The 13,055-nt window shown below is 50.3% G+C and overlaps 1 protein-coding gene across 1 annotated transcript in view; it reads right to left on the bottom strand.

Moving 5' to 3' along the window:
- E2f2 (E2F transcription factor 2) overlaps nucleotides 1–13,044 on the bottom strand; it is a 28,732-nt gene extending 15,688 nt beyond the window's left edge. The window contains exons 1-3 of the mRNA XM_013032446.1: nucleotides 12,780–13,044; nucleotides 6,091–6,196; nucleotides 1,448–1,452 (exon numbers count right to left, since the gene is read on the bottom strand). Of these exons, the coding sequence (XP_012887900.1) occupies nucleotides 1,448–1,452; nucleotides 6,091–6,196; nucleotides 12,780–13,031 (363 nt within the window). The 5' untranslated portion in view covers nucleotides 13,032–13,044. The remainder of the gene's footprint in view (nucleotides 1–1,447; nucleotides 1,453–6,090; nucleotides 6,197–12,779) is intronic.
- Nucleotides 13,045–13,055: the final 11 nt, after the last annotated feature.

Raw genomic sequence — 13,055 nt, 5'->3', positions numbered from 1 at the left:
ATGGGGCCTGAACTCTGGGCCTTGGTGCTGTCCCTCAGCTCTTCAGCTCAAGGCTAGCGCTCTACCACTTGAGCCACAGCGCCACTTCCAGCTTTTTTTTTCCTTTTTGCTTATGTGGTGCTGAGGAATCGAACCCAGGGCCTCTGGCATGCAAGGCATGCGCTCTACCACTGAGCCACCTTCCCAGCCCCCTACAAACGATTTAAAATTCTGACAATCTGCCCGCGTTCCCCCCACTCCTTCTTAACCATTACCCTGGGCTATCAGTTATACCAGGAATCTAAAACTATCACAGGGTGAACCCAACAAGACTGGATGTGGTCCCTAAGACTCTCTGTGCTCAAGGCTAGCACTCAACCACTGGAGCTACCACTTCTGTTTTTTTTTGGAGTGGTTAATTGGAGATAAGTCTCATGGGGGCCAGGTGCCGGTGGCTCAGGCCTGTAATCCTAGCTACTCAGGAGACTGAGATCTGAGGATTATGGTTCAAAGCCAGCCCGGGCAGGAAAGTCTATGAGACTCATCTCCAATAAAACACTAGAAAACTAGAAGTGGCACTGTTGCTGAAGTGGTAGAGTGCTCACCTTGAGCTGAAGAGCACAGGGACAGCACCCAAGCCCAGAGTTCAAGCCCCAGAACTGACAAAAAAAAAAAAAAGCTGGGCACTGGTGGCTCACGCCTGTAATCCTAGCTACTCAGGAGGCTGAGATCTGAGGATCTCAGTTCAAAGCCAGCCTGGGCAGGAAAGTCCGTGAAACTCTTATCTCCAATAAACCACCAGAAAACTGGAAGTGGCACTGTAGCTCAAGTGATAGAGCACTCGCCTTGAGCTGAAGAGCTGAGAGACAGTGCTCAGGCCTAGAGTTCAAGCCCCACGACTGACCAAAAAAAAAAAAAGGCTCACAGGGACGTTCCTGCTGGGGCTGGCTTCAAACCACAATCCTCAGATCTCGGCCTCCTGAGTAGCTAGGATTTCAGACGAGGCCACCAGCACTTGGCTGAGAATGTTTTTTATGGATGTACACTTGCCTTTTCCTTTCCCTATGGAGTCCAATAACTACACTGAGAGAAATCAGTCATATAACATCAAATGGGCAATTCAAGAAAAAGATTACTTTCTCAAGGTAACTGATGTCTCAACACCACATCGCTGCTGCAACAAGACCAAGGGGTCTTTTGCAACCAAGTGACTTGTAAGTCACATAGTGAGTTAGTGGCCCAACTAGTTCTGGAACTAAGACTCTTCAGGAAGAGGACATCAGAATCCTTTAACACATTACATGACAAGGGTTTGGCACACAGGCTTCTCTGCCAGGTTTGTGTTCATGAGACATTACTAATGGATCAGCACATAGAATTCTTCAATGCAGTGCTGGAGCAGCCTCTATCAATTGTTTTTTGTTTTGTTTTGTTTTTTGGTTGGTCATGGGGCTTGAACTCTGGGCTTGGGAGCTGGCTTTTCAGGGCTGGCTTTGAACCGTGATCCTCAGATCTCAGCCTCCTGAGTAGCTAGGATTACAGGCGTGAGCTACCGGTGCCCGGCTTCAATTGTAAAGGAAACTTAACCATTCCTGATCTAGCTGTGCCTTGTCATAAAGATGGGGCAAGGATTCACAGAAGAGGAAGGACAGTCAAGTCACATCAAAGTCCTACCTAGATCCCCAAATTCCTGGCTGGTGAATATCACTCAGTCACATATTTTCTTTGCTGGGTTATCAGGAAAAACTAGCATTTCTCCCTATACTTGCTTAAACTTCGACTTTAGCCAGAATATACAGTGAAGTATTCATCCACAATTTTTTGGGGGGTCCAGTTGTGGGGCTTGTACTCTGGGCCTAGGTGCTGTCCCTCAGCTCTTCAGCTCAAGGCTAGCACTCTAGCACTTGAGCCACAGCACCACTTCCGGCTTTTTTCTTTTTGCTTTTGTGGTGCTGAGGAATCGAACCCAGGACCCAGGGCCTCAGGCATGAAAGGCAAGCGCTCTACCACTGAGCCACCTTCCCAGCCCCACAGTGAAGTATTCAAAGAAATCCCTTCAGGTTAGCTTCAGGAAAAGGCTCTAGATGAGCAGTCTCTGGATCCTAAACCCTCAGCAGGTAGTAAAGGCTGATTAAAGTAATGCAGATATCTCTTTGAATCATTCAGCTCTCTTTTCTCTTGGGAGTCACTCTGTTAAGCCCTATTCCTGAGTGCAATTCTCTTTTAAAAAAAGGTCACATTAAGCCCGGCTCCAGTGGCTCAAGCCTGTAATCCCAGCTACTCAGGAGGCTGAGATCTGAGGATCACAGTTAAAAGCCAGTCGGGGCAGGAAAGACCATGAGACTCCTATCTCCAATAAACCACTAGAAAACAGGAAGTGGCGCTGTGGCTCAAGTGGTAGAGCGCTCACCTTGAGTTGAAGAGCTGAGGGACAGCGCCCAGGTCCAGCCTTCAAGCCCCATAACCGACAAAAAAAAAAAAAGGTCACTCTGAGCCAAGCACCGATAGCTCACGCCTATAATCCTAGTTACTGAGATCTGAGGATCATGGTTCATGAGACTCTCGTCTCCAATAAACTACTCCAAAAAAGCCAGAAGGGACACTGTGGCTCAAGTGGTAGAGCACTAGCCTTAAGCGCAGAGAGGCTCAGGGACAGAGCCCAGGTTCAAGCCCCAGGACTGCAAAAAAAAAAAGAAAAGAAAGAAAAAGGAAAACATCCTATTAGCTGGACACTGGTGGCTCACGCCCGTAATCTTAGCTACTCAGGAGACTAAGATGTGAGGCTCACAGTTCAAAACCAGTCCAGACAAAAGTCCTTGAGACTCTTAGCTACAATTAACCTTCAAAAAGCCAGAAGGGGAGCTATGGCTTAAGAGGTAGAGTGCTAAACTTGAGCAAAAAAGCTCAGGGCCAGTGCCCACCCTGAACTCAGAACAAGTGCCAAAAAAAAGCCAGAAGGCTCAAGTGGTAGAGCACCAGTCTTGAGCAAAAAAGCCAAAGGAGAGTGCAAGGCCGTGAGTTCAAGCCCCAGTACAGGCATAAAAATCAATTAAAATAAAATAGGGAGGTCTCATATAAACACTGGTCATCATCATGTTTAGCTCCTGAGTAAAGTAGTATAGAAGTAGCAGTATCGTTACCTAGGCTTTTGCCCTGACTCCACTACTAGCTGTGTAGCCCTAGATAAAACAGGCTCTGAGCCTCAAGTTTTCTGCCAATAAAAGGGACATGACCAATCTACAGGGGATTAAGGCAGGAATACACAGGAAACCTTGACAAACCAGAAACTATGATACTTTAAGCCTGCCTGACTCATAGGTATATCGTACTGGCCAAATGTGGTCACAAATAATTTTTATTTTTTTTGTCGGTCGTGGGGCCTGAACTCTGGGCTAGGGTGCTGTCCCCTCAGCTCTGCAGCTCAAGGCTAGCACTGTACCACTTAAGCCACAGCACCACTTCCGGCTTTTTCTGCTTATGTGGTGCTGAGGAATAGAACCCAAGTCCTCATGCATGCAAGGCAAGCGCTCTACCACTGAGCAATCTTCTCGGCCAATAAAAAATAATTTTTTTATGCCAGTATTGTGGCTTGAACTCAGGACCTGGTCGCTATCCTTTAGCATTTTCACTGAAGGCTGGTGTTCTACCACTTGAGCCACAGCTCTACTTCAAGCTTTTTTTTTGTGGGTCCAGGGGCTTGAACTGTGGGCCTGGGCGCTGTCTCTCAGCTCTTCAGCTCAAGGCGAGCACTCTACCACTTGAGTTACAGCGCCACTTCAGGTTTTCTGGTGGTTTATTGGAGATAGGAGTCTCAAGGTCTCTCCTGCCCGGGCTGGCTTTGAACCGCGATCATCAGATCTCAGCCTCCTGAGTAGCTAGAATTACAGGCGTGAGCCACCAGCGCCCGGCTCTCATGGACTTTTCTGCACTGGCTGGCTTTGAACTGTGATCCTCAGATCTCAGCTTCCTCAGTAGCTAAGATTACAGGCGTGAGTCACCGTAGCCCAGCTTACTTCCAGCTTTTTAATTGAGGATAAAGAGTCTTCTGAAGTTTCCTATCCTGACTGGCTTTGAACTGTGACCCTCAGATCTCAGGATTCCAGAGTAGCTAAGATTAGAGGCATGAGACACGGGCATCCAACTTACAATAATTTTTAAAATGTAATTTTATGATTATTACTAAGGGGTTGTACAGAGGGGTTGTCATTTCACAATTCAAGTAATGTATCCATTTCTCTTTGGGACCATATCACCCTTTCCTTTGCTTTCCTCCAGTTTGCCCCTCCCCTCCCTGCCTGCAAGTTGCATACCTCATTTTCCACATAGGGTATATGGAATACCACAATAGCATTTGTTCACCCTTCTTCCCTGCCTTTCTGTGCCCTGCTCCTTAGAAGCAGGAAAAAAAACAAAAAAAGATAAAGAAACCCACACATGGGGCTGGAAAGGGGGCTCGGTGGTAGAGTGCTTTCCTTGTATGCATGAGGCCATGGGTTTGATTCCTCTGCACCACATAAGCAGAAAAAGCCGAAGTGGTGCTGTGGCTCCAGTGGTAGAACACTAGCCTTGAGCTGAAAAGTTGAGGGACAGTGCTCAGGCCCAGAATTCAGGCCCCACACAGACACACACACACCATCACCACCACCACTACTACCACCACCAACAACAACAGCAACAACAACAACAAAATCAAAAGCTGGAGGAGCTGGGAGGTGGCTCAGTGGTAGAGCGCTTGCCTTGCATGCATGAGGCCGTGGGTTGGATTCCTCAGCACCACATAAGCAGAAAAAGCAGGAAGTGGCGCTGTGGCTCAAGTGGTAGAGCGCTAGACTTGAGCTGAAGAGTTGAGGGACAGCGCCCTGCCCCAGAGTTCAAGCCCCATGACTGCCAAAAATTAATAAAGCTGTAGCTGAGCGCCAGTGGCTCATTGCCTGTAATCCTAGATACTCAGGAGGCTGAGATCTAAGGATGGCAGTTTAAAGCCACTCTGGGCAGGAAAGTCCCTAAGACTCCTATCTCCAACTAACTACCAGAAAACCAAAAATGGTGCTGTGGCTCAAGTGGTAGAATGCTAGCTTTGAGCTGAAGAACTGAGGGAAAGCACCCAGTTGGTAGCTCACGCTGTGGCTCAAATATTAGAGTACAAAATGTCCCTTGAACAAAATAAAGCTCAAGAACAGTGCCTAGGCCCTGAGTTCAAGCCCCACTACTCAAAAACCAGGCACTGATAGGCGCAGGTAGCTCATGCCCATAATCCTAGCTACTCAGGAAGCTGAGAGATCTGAAGATCTCGGTTCAAAGCCAACCTAGGCAGGAAAGTTCATGAGATTTTGATCACCAATTAATCACAGAAAAAGCCGGAAATGGCTCTGTGGCTCAAATGGTAGAGTGCTAGCTAGCCTTGAGCAAAAAGAGCTAAGTGACAGTGCCAAGGCCCAGAGTTCAAGCCCCAGGTTAGGCAAAAAATTAAAATTAAAAAAAATAAATAAATTATAAGCCAGGAGCCAGTGGCTCACGCTTATAATCCTAGCTACTAAGGAGGCTGAGATCTGAGGATCCCAGTTCAAAACCAGCCCTGGCAAGAAGGTCTGTAAGACTCTTATCTCCAGTAAACCACCAGAAGACTAGAAGTGGCACTGTGGCTCAAGCAGTAGAGCGCTCGCCTTGAGCTGAAGAGCTGAGGGATAGTGCCCAGGCCCAGAGTTCAAGCCCCACAATCAACAACAACAACAACAAAAAGCATTTGTAGTTTGCTGAATGTTTGGTTCCCTGCCCTTAATTTTGTGAAACTCCGCCTCCCCCAAAAGTAAATGCTCATGCAGCACCAGCAGCAGGGGGTGGGGTGGGAGGGTGAATATGAATAATTGAAATGATAAAGTGAAAATTTAGTATTTGTTGAAAGGCAGCAGAAGTTGGATAGTGATGCAGAAAGATGGATCTGCATTCTCAGTACACTTAGCATTACACATCCCAAGCCTGAGCAGTTTTTCCTTGGACCCATGTCCCTGAGAATACCAAGGACCTAGTGTGCAAGTATCAGTCGTGGTGACTTGGGCTGCTGCCCTCTGCCTCTGCCCACCCCACCCCAGATGTCCCGTGGCAAGCTCTTACTTTTGGGACTGGGCAGGCCATCCACTGGGATGCACTTCCCCAGGGGAGTCCGGAATTCAGTGACTGCAGGCCTCTCGATGCCCTCCAGGTCCAGCTTCCTTTTGGCCTTGGGGAAAGGAGGGAGGAGAGGCAGAGTCTTTATCAGTCCTTCATTAGCCTTTTCCTGGCCTGAAGCAAAGGCACAGAGGGTCACCTGCAGTCACCTCCAGTGCCTGTCTGTCACCAGTGCAGGTGAAACAGGACAGCATTTGGTAAGGAAATATCAGTGACCAGAGGCTGGGGAGTAGGAAGTAAAAGTCCCATCGCTGAGGCCCAAGCCAAGAAACCCTATAAATACAGATGGCCAATGAGGGTTCTTCAAGCACTGCACAGCCACAGAACACAGGGGGGAGGGGATTTGGGCGTGGCCTAAACCACCTCTGGCTGGGGATTGGCCCCTCCCTAGGAGCAGCTGGCCCAGCCATCACGGTCCCACAGCTGGCTTATATCAGGGTGGGGCCCAGCATCCGCCCAGGCCCACAGAACTTCCTGGCTTGGTGCCACACCCCAGGGAGGTACCCACAGAGAAGCACAAACATCCCCACCCCAAGGTATGAGCTTCAGCCAGGGCCTTCTTTCTTGCCTGCTGAGGGGCAGACAATGAGTTCTTCCTTCCTCAATGTCTTCACTACAAGCAGCTGAGGCCTAGTTGCCCCTCCCCATTCCCGCCAAGCTTGGGAAACACCTGCTGGAGAAATCAAACCGCAGACCCATCTGTTCCTCTCCACCCAGTCACCACCACCAACTAGTGCCCCCCTCCCTCCCCATGCAGCCAGAGTTGCCCTTCCTATAGAGAAAAGGCCTCTTTTAGGGCTGGGGAGGGCAGAACTGGGGCACTGGGCACAAGGCTGTTGAATTCTCCAGCACCTTTGAGAGCTCACCGTGTGACCTGGAGACAAACTCCATAGCAAGGAGTCTCAGTTTTCTGCTCTGTAAAGTGGGCCAGAAAACCCTGACATCCAGGGCTATGGTGAGGACTCAAAAGTAAGTTCTGGAAAGTTCTTCAGCCTATGGCTCAGTATACAGTAGGGACTCAGGAAATGCACAGTCCCTTCCCTGAATCTGATCTCAACATCTTCCTGGACACACCCCCTGGGGGCCAATGAGCCCATTTCCTTCCTCCTCTGCCCCCAGTACCCCACACACCACCACCACTGCCCTGAGTGAAAAGCCGATTTTAACACTTGATGGTGAGGTCATGCTCCACAGGGCTGAGACTTAACTGCTGCTGAGCACAGCTGGGCCGACAGGTGGAGGAGGCTGACAGCCCTTATAGGCGTCAGACCCCTCCCCCACTCCTTCCTCCTCCAGGAAGTCTTCCTGGACTCAGTTGAGGACCTTTGCTTCTAGGGTAGTGTTCTTCTCTGTCCCTAAAACTTCCAAGTTTATTCTTCTTGAAGTCTCTACTTAATATTCCTTATCTACCTCTCCCAAAGTGAAATCCTAGATTCCAAGGGTCTGACCCCACCCTGTCAGAAAGCCTCCGTGTGCTCTGGGCCCAGCTATTCTCTCACCAGTCCTCTCCAGAAGCACCAAGGCCTGTCAGTCATGGCCATGGCTGTCCACCCCAGGATTCTTCCCTTCCCACATTTCCCAGTTAGGCTGAGGTCCACTTCCCCCTGCCCCCAACTCACTATCCTTGAGAGGCAAGTAGGAGGAAAGGACCTTGACCAGAAACCCATGTGGGGCCTATCGCACGTACGTTCCTACTTCCCGCAACGTCAAGAAGAGCAATCTCTCTTGGCAGCCAAGAGGACTCACCCACGATGGTTTGCATCCAAGGTCACATATACAAAGGGAGAGCCAGCGTCTAAACCCTGGTCTGAACTCCAAAGCTCCATCCCACATAATACCCCAGAATTTGCTAGAATGTGGGTCAAGGCCTGGCTATTCTGCACATACCCTCATCACTTCACACGCTCTTTTCTTCTCCCTTCCCCTATCTTGTACTACCAGGGTCCCCAAACAAAGTGTCACCCACCAAGGTGACACCTTCCTAGGCTCTGCCCAGAAAAGTCAACATGTAACTTGGCTGAACCTGCAAAATGGAGGTGACAAAGGACAAGCCCCAGGAGAGGCTGTGCCCAGGCCTTGGAGTCAGACCAGCCTGGTTCAAAGCTAGGCTTCCTTCTCCTTCCCAGTTCCCCCTCCAGGGTACTGGGACTTGAACTCAGGGCCTGGGCACTGTCCCTTAGCTTTTTCATCAATGCTGGCATTCTAGCACTTGCAGATCTTTGCTGGTTAGAGATAAAAGTGTAATGGACTTTCCTATCCAGGCTGGCTTTGAACCAGGATCCTCAGATCTCAGCCTCCTGAGTTGCCAGGATTATAGATGTGATCCACCAGTGTCCAGCAGTCTCCCCCTTCTTAGCTGGATGAGCTGGGCATTCAGATCATCATGAGCACCTGTAGAGTTGGGCTGATGATCAGTTCCATCTCTGTTGAGGGCTCTGCCCTGGCCAGTGCTGGGACAGAGGATGTCAACAAGGACAGAGTTCAAAGGTGAACTGAAAACCAACAGCAGGAGTGAGAAAAACCAAGATCTACTACTAAGCCCAGAGGCCTGTGTGGCTCTAACCTGAGTCCTCCTAGGAAGCCCCTTTCACCTGGCTAGGACTGAAGTCCTTTACCCTTGGGAGAAGTGTACTCTCCTTTCCTACGCACCATCCCCTTATGGGCACAAGTTGAAGAAACTAGCCAGAGAAGGGGAAGTGGCTTGGCCTAAGGTCATTCAAAGAATGCAGCCAGGTCTCTACAGGGCCTTAGGTCCAACAACAGTAGGGTGAATGAAGCACGTGTAAGGCGCCTGCCGGGGCCCTCAACTTACAGCTGAACAATGTAGCAGCTGCATAGTCCCAGCCTCCAGCCCTCTCCAAGGACCTTCCAAGCCTGCATTTCCTCTCTAACCTGCCTGGCAGAGTTGCAAAAAAGCACTTATTTATTTTCAGCCGGAGTACACCTATATCTGTAGTCCCAGGCACTCATGAGGCTAAAAAGGTGAATCACTTGAGCTTAGGAGTTTAAGGCCAGCCTAGACAACATAGCCAGACTTAGGAGGGTGAGATCTGAGGATGACTGTTCAAAACCAATCTAAGCAGAAAAGTCCAGGAGACTTCTTTTTGGTCAGTCATGGAGCTTGAACTTGGGGCCTGGGCGCTGTCCCTGAACTTTTTCACTCAAGACTAGTGCTCTACCACTTTGAGACACAGTGCCACTTCCAGCTTACTGGAGATAGCAATGTTACAGACTTTCCTGCCCTGACTGGCTTCAAACTATCCTTAGATCTCAGCTTCCTGAGTAGCTAGGATTACAAGCATAAACCAGCCCCCGAGACTCCGGACTCTTATCTCCAATTTAACCAGCAAAACCCTGAAAGTGGCTCAAGTGCTAGCCTTAAGGGAAAAAAGCCAAGAAAAAGTACAAGGCTGAGTTCAAGCCCCAGTAATGATGTGCATGTGCATGTGCACGTGCGCACGCACACACATGCACACGTGCACGTGTGCACACACACACACACACACCATTGTCCCCACAGTCCTGCAGGACTACATGCCTGGACAGAGGAAGGACTCCCCAGAGGAGTCAGTCCCTGAGGGAGGCAGCAAGAACACTGGATAGACAAGGAGGGGGCCTAATTCTCTACTGAGTTGCCTTCCCTTTAAAGGACAGCACCCCACTAAATCCTGCTCACCCGGCACTTTGCAGCCTGACCACACCCAGGGTTGGGTCTGGAGCTGCTCCAGGTCACACCCTGGTAAATTGAGTAAGCAGGGGCAGCCCTGCCCAGGAGGCTGAGCCTCAGCAGCTGAGCACCAGCAGGAGGTAGGGAGGTTCTAGACCTGGCAGGCCTTTAAGGGGTCTAGTCCAGGAGAGTCTTCCACTTCTTGGCTGTGTATTGAGCAAATGACTTCACTTGTCTTCTCAGTTTGATGAAGTTTCTTTACTTCATCTGTCAGGTGCCACATACCAGGCTTCTTGACCCAAAATAACAAGTGTGGAGGGTGCCAGGCTGCACTTGGCATAGGAGAGGCACTTGGTAAAGGACAGCCATTCTTGCTAAGATCACTGGGCGCCCCCTCCCTTCCCCAGAAACAGAGTATAGACAGATGCACTCAGCTTCCTCTGGGAGGGTTCAAAACACTTCAAAGCCACAGCTGTTACTGAAACTTTGAGGCTGGAAAGCAGCTGGCCAGAGGAGAGCTAAGCACTGCACCCAGCCCTTTCCTGAGGGAGGGCTCCTACCTCCTGGGTTGGGCAGTACTGGGAATGGTCAAGGCTGAAGAGAGCTGCCTTGTAGATCTGGTCACTATCCCCCATCTCCCTGAATGACCTTGGACAGGTCACATCCTCAATCTCACTGTTTCCCCCTGTAACATGGAACTACCAATTACATCCCCTTCACAGGCTACAAAAGGTTCAGGCTATAAAATACTGAACATGCTGGCTGCCAGGGGCTCATGCCTGTAGTCCTAGCTATTCAGGAAGCTGAGATCTGAGAACTGAGGTTCAAAGCCAGCCCAGGCAGGAAAGTCCCTGAGTCAATAAACCACCAATAAAAGACAGAAGTGAAGCTGTGGCTCAAGTGGCAAATTGCTAACCTTGAGCAAAAGAGCTCAGAGGTAGCATCCAGACCCTGAGTTCATGCTCCAGTATCAGCACATACATACAAAATAGTTATAAAAATAAAATACTGAACACAAGATGAAAGCTGAGCAGAGCACCAGTGCCTCACACTTGTAATCCTAGCTACCCAAAAGGCTGAGATATGAGGATTGCAGTTCAAAGCCAGTCCGAGCAGCGAAGTCTCCACAAGACTCTTATTTCCAATTAACTATTCAAAAACCAGTAGTGGCGCTGTGGCTCAAAGTGGTAGAGTGCTCACCTTGAACAAAAGAGCTCACAAATAGTACCCAGGTCCTGAGTACAAGCCCCACAACCTACCAAAAAAAAAAAAAAGAGAGAGAGAGAGAGAGAGAGAGAGAGAGAGATGAAAGTGGGCCTCAGTCACTTGAATTATAAAATGGGCAAAGTAATCACTTGCTTCCTGCCTTTCCAGTTGGAAAATGTATAGAAAAGGCACCAGTGGCCCACACTTACAATCCTAGCTACTCAAAGGGCTGAAATCTGAGGATCACAGTTTGAAGACAATCCTGGCAGGAAAGTCTGGGAGATTATTATCTATAATTAACCACAAAGGGCTGGGAAGGTAGCTCAGTGGTAGAGCGCTTGCCTTGCATGCATGAGGCCCTGGGTTTGATTCCTCAGCACCACATAAGCAAAAAAAAAAAAAAAGCAGGAAGTGGCGCTGTGGCTCAAGTGGTAGAGCGCTAGCCTTGAGCTGAAGAGCTGAAGGACAGCGCCCAGGCCAGAGTTCAGGCCCATGACTGGAGCCCCCCAACCCCCCCCCCCCGCCAAAAAAAAATTAACCACCAAACAGCTGGAAGTAGCGCTGTGGCTCAAGTGATAGACCATAGCTTTGAGCAGAAAAAGCTAAGGGCCATCATCTAGGCCCTGAGTTCAAGCCCTAGTATCAGCACAAAAAAGGAGGGAGGGAGCTCCAGAAGGTAAAACAAAGACTGATGCCAATGGCAGGAACTGGGGCTGTCCCTGAAGCAAGATGGCTAGGATTGGTGCCCGCTGACTGGCACAGGTCTGAGCAGATGCCTCTAGGACTGGGGGAGAGGGGGAGGATAGATAACCCTTCATCCAAACTTACGCATCACCTCCACAACTAAGCATGCTTACAACATCCCCATCTCCCTTCCCTGGGGCCTCCTTCCAAAACCTACCACCTGGAGTTGGGAATAAACTGAGATGAGCTAGCCCAAACACAGCTATCATAGGCAGGCATACATTTTCAAGAAAGGGAAACTGAGGTCCAGACGTGTCTGGACACACAAGGTGCATTTGGGCAGCTCACAACAGAAAACTAAGCTCCCCAACATCTACCTCAAGTCCCCCAGGGCTTTTCCCACTCCACTCCCACCCTGAGGTGGTTTCTATTCACATGGGCCACCATACTCTGGCCCTCCCTGACTACAGGCCTGGGGCTGGAGTGAACAGCTTACAGGAATAGAAACCCCAAGAGAACAGCCTGCATTTGAGTCTGCTACAGGCCATGTGGAGGAAAGACCGGGTTTGGCAGAGGACTTGGGGCAGACACCTGGGAAGGAGTGGCTATATGGCCAATCTGGAGTCGGTTTAGGCCAGATTGGACTCAAGAGAAACCCAGGACCTATTCCCCGGTCTTCAAGTCCCCAAAATATCCCCAGGCTAAGTCTTGTGCCAGGCCCATAGCAGGTGCTGGTTTCCTGCCCAAACAATGAAAGAAGAATGAATGGTGGCAGTGTTGAACTCTGAGGGACAATGGGGTCAGGCCTCGGGACTCCCCGTCCAGTGCTCATTCTACTCCTCTACCGCGAGTGATTTCATTGCACTCTAAGTTTTAAAATAAATAGGTCTTCTACTCAGATATTCTGGGCAATGAATTGTTCTGGAAACTGAAGGCTCATCCTCCTCAGCAAAATTCAACCTGCTACCCTGGGCCTCGGGGTGCCCTTCCTGCCCGCCTTCCCCTCCCTCCCACACACACACACAGACCCGTGCGGGGACCAAGCAAAACACAAAGCGGCAGGGGGTCCCAGCGTTACCGGCAGCCGGCCAGCAGGCACGCAGCGCACCACTTGGCCCTCGGGTCGGTGGGGGGTGGCGTCGAGACAGCTGCTGGGGGCCACGACAAGAGGCGCCGTCTGCGGGTACAGCGAGGCGTAGTAGGTGGTGGTGGCCGGGCAGAGCTGGGGGCTGCTGAGGCCGGGCGACCACAGCTCCGGGGGGCTCAAGGCGGTCATCCCCTCGGGGAGCTGCAAGGCGGCGGGAGCCAGAGGTCGGGGTCCGCGCAGCATGCTGACCGCGGCGCCCCCCACCCG

This window comes from Dipodomys ordii, unplaced genomic scaffold (genome assembly GCF_000151885.1).
Source record: "Dipodomys ordii isolate 6190 unplaced genomic scaffold, Dord_2.0 Scaffold6, whole genome shotgun sequence".
Lineage (NCBI taxonomy): Eukaryota > Metazoa > Chordata > Mammalia > Rodentia > Heteromyidae > Dipodomys > Dipodomys ordii.
This window is presented reverse-complemented; position numbering and strand designations above follow the sequence as displayed.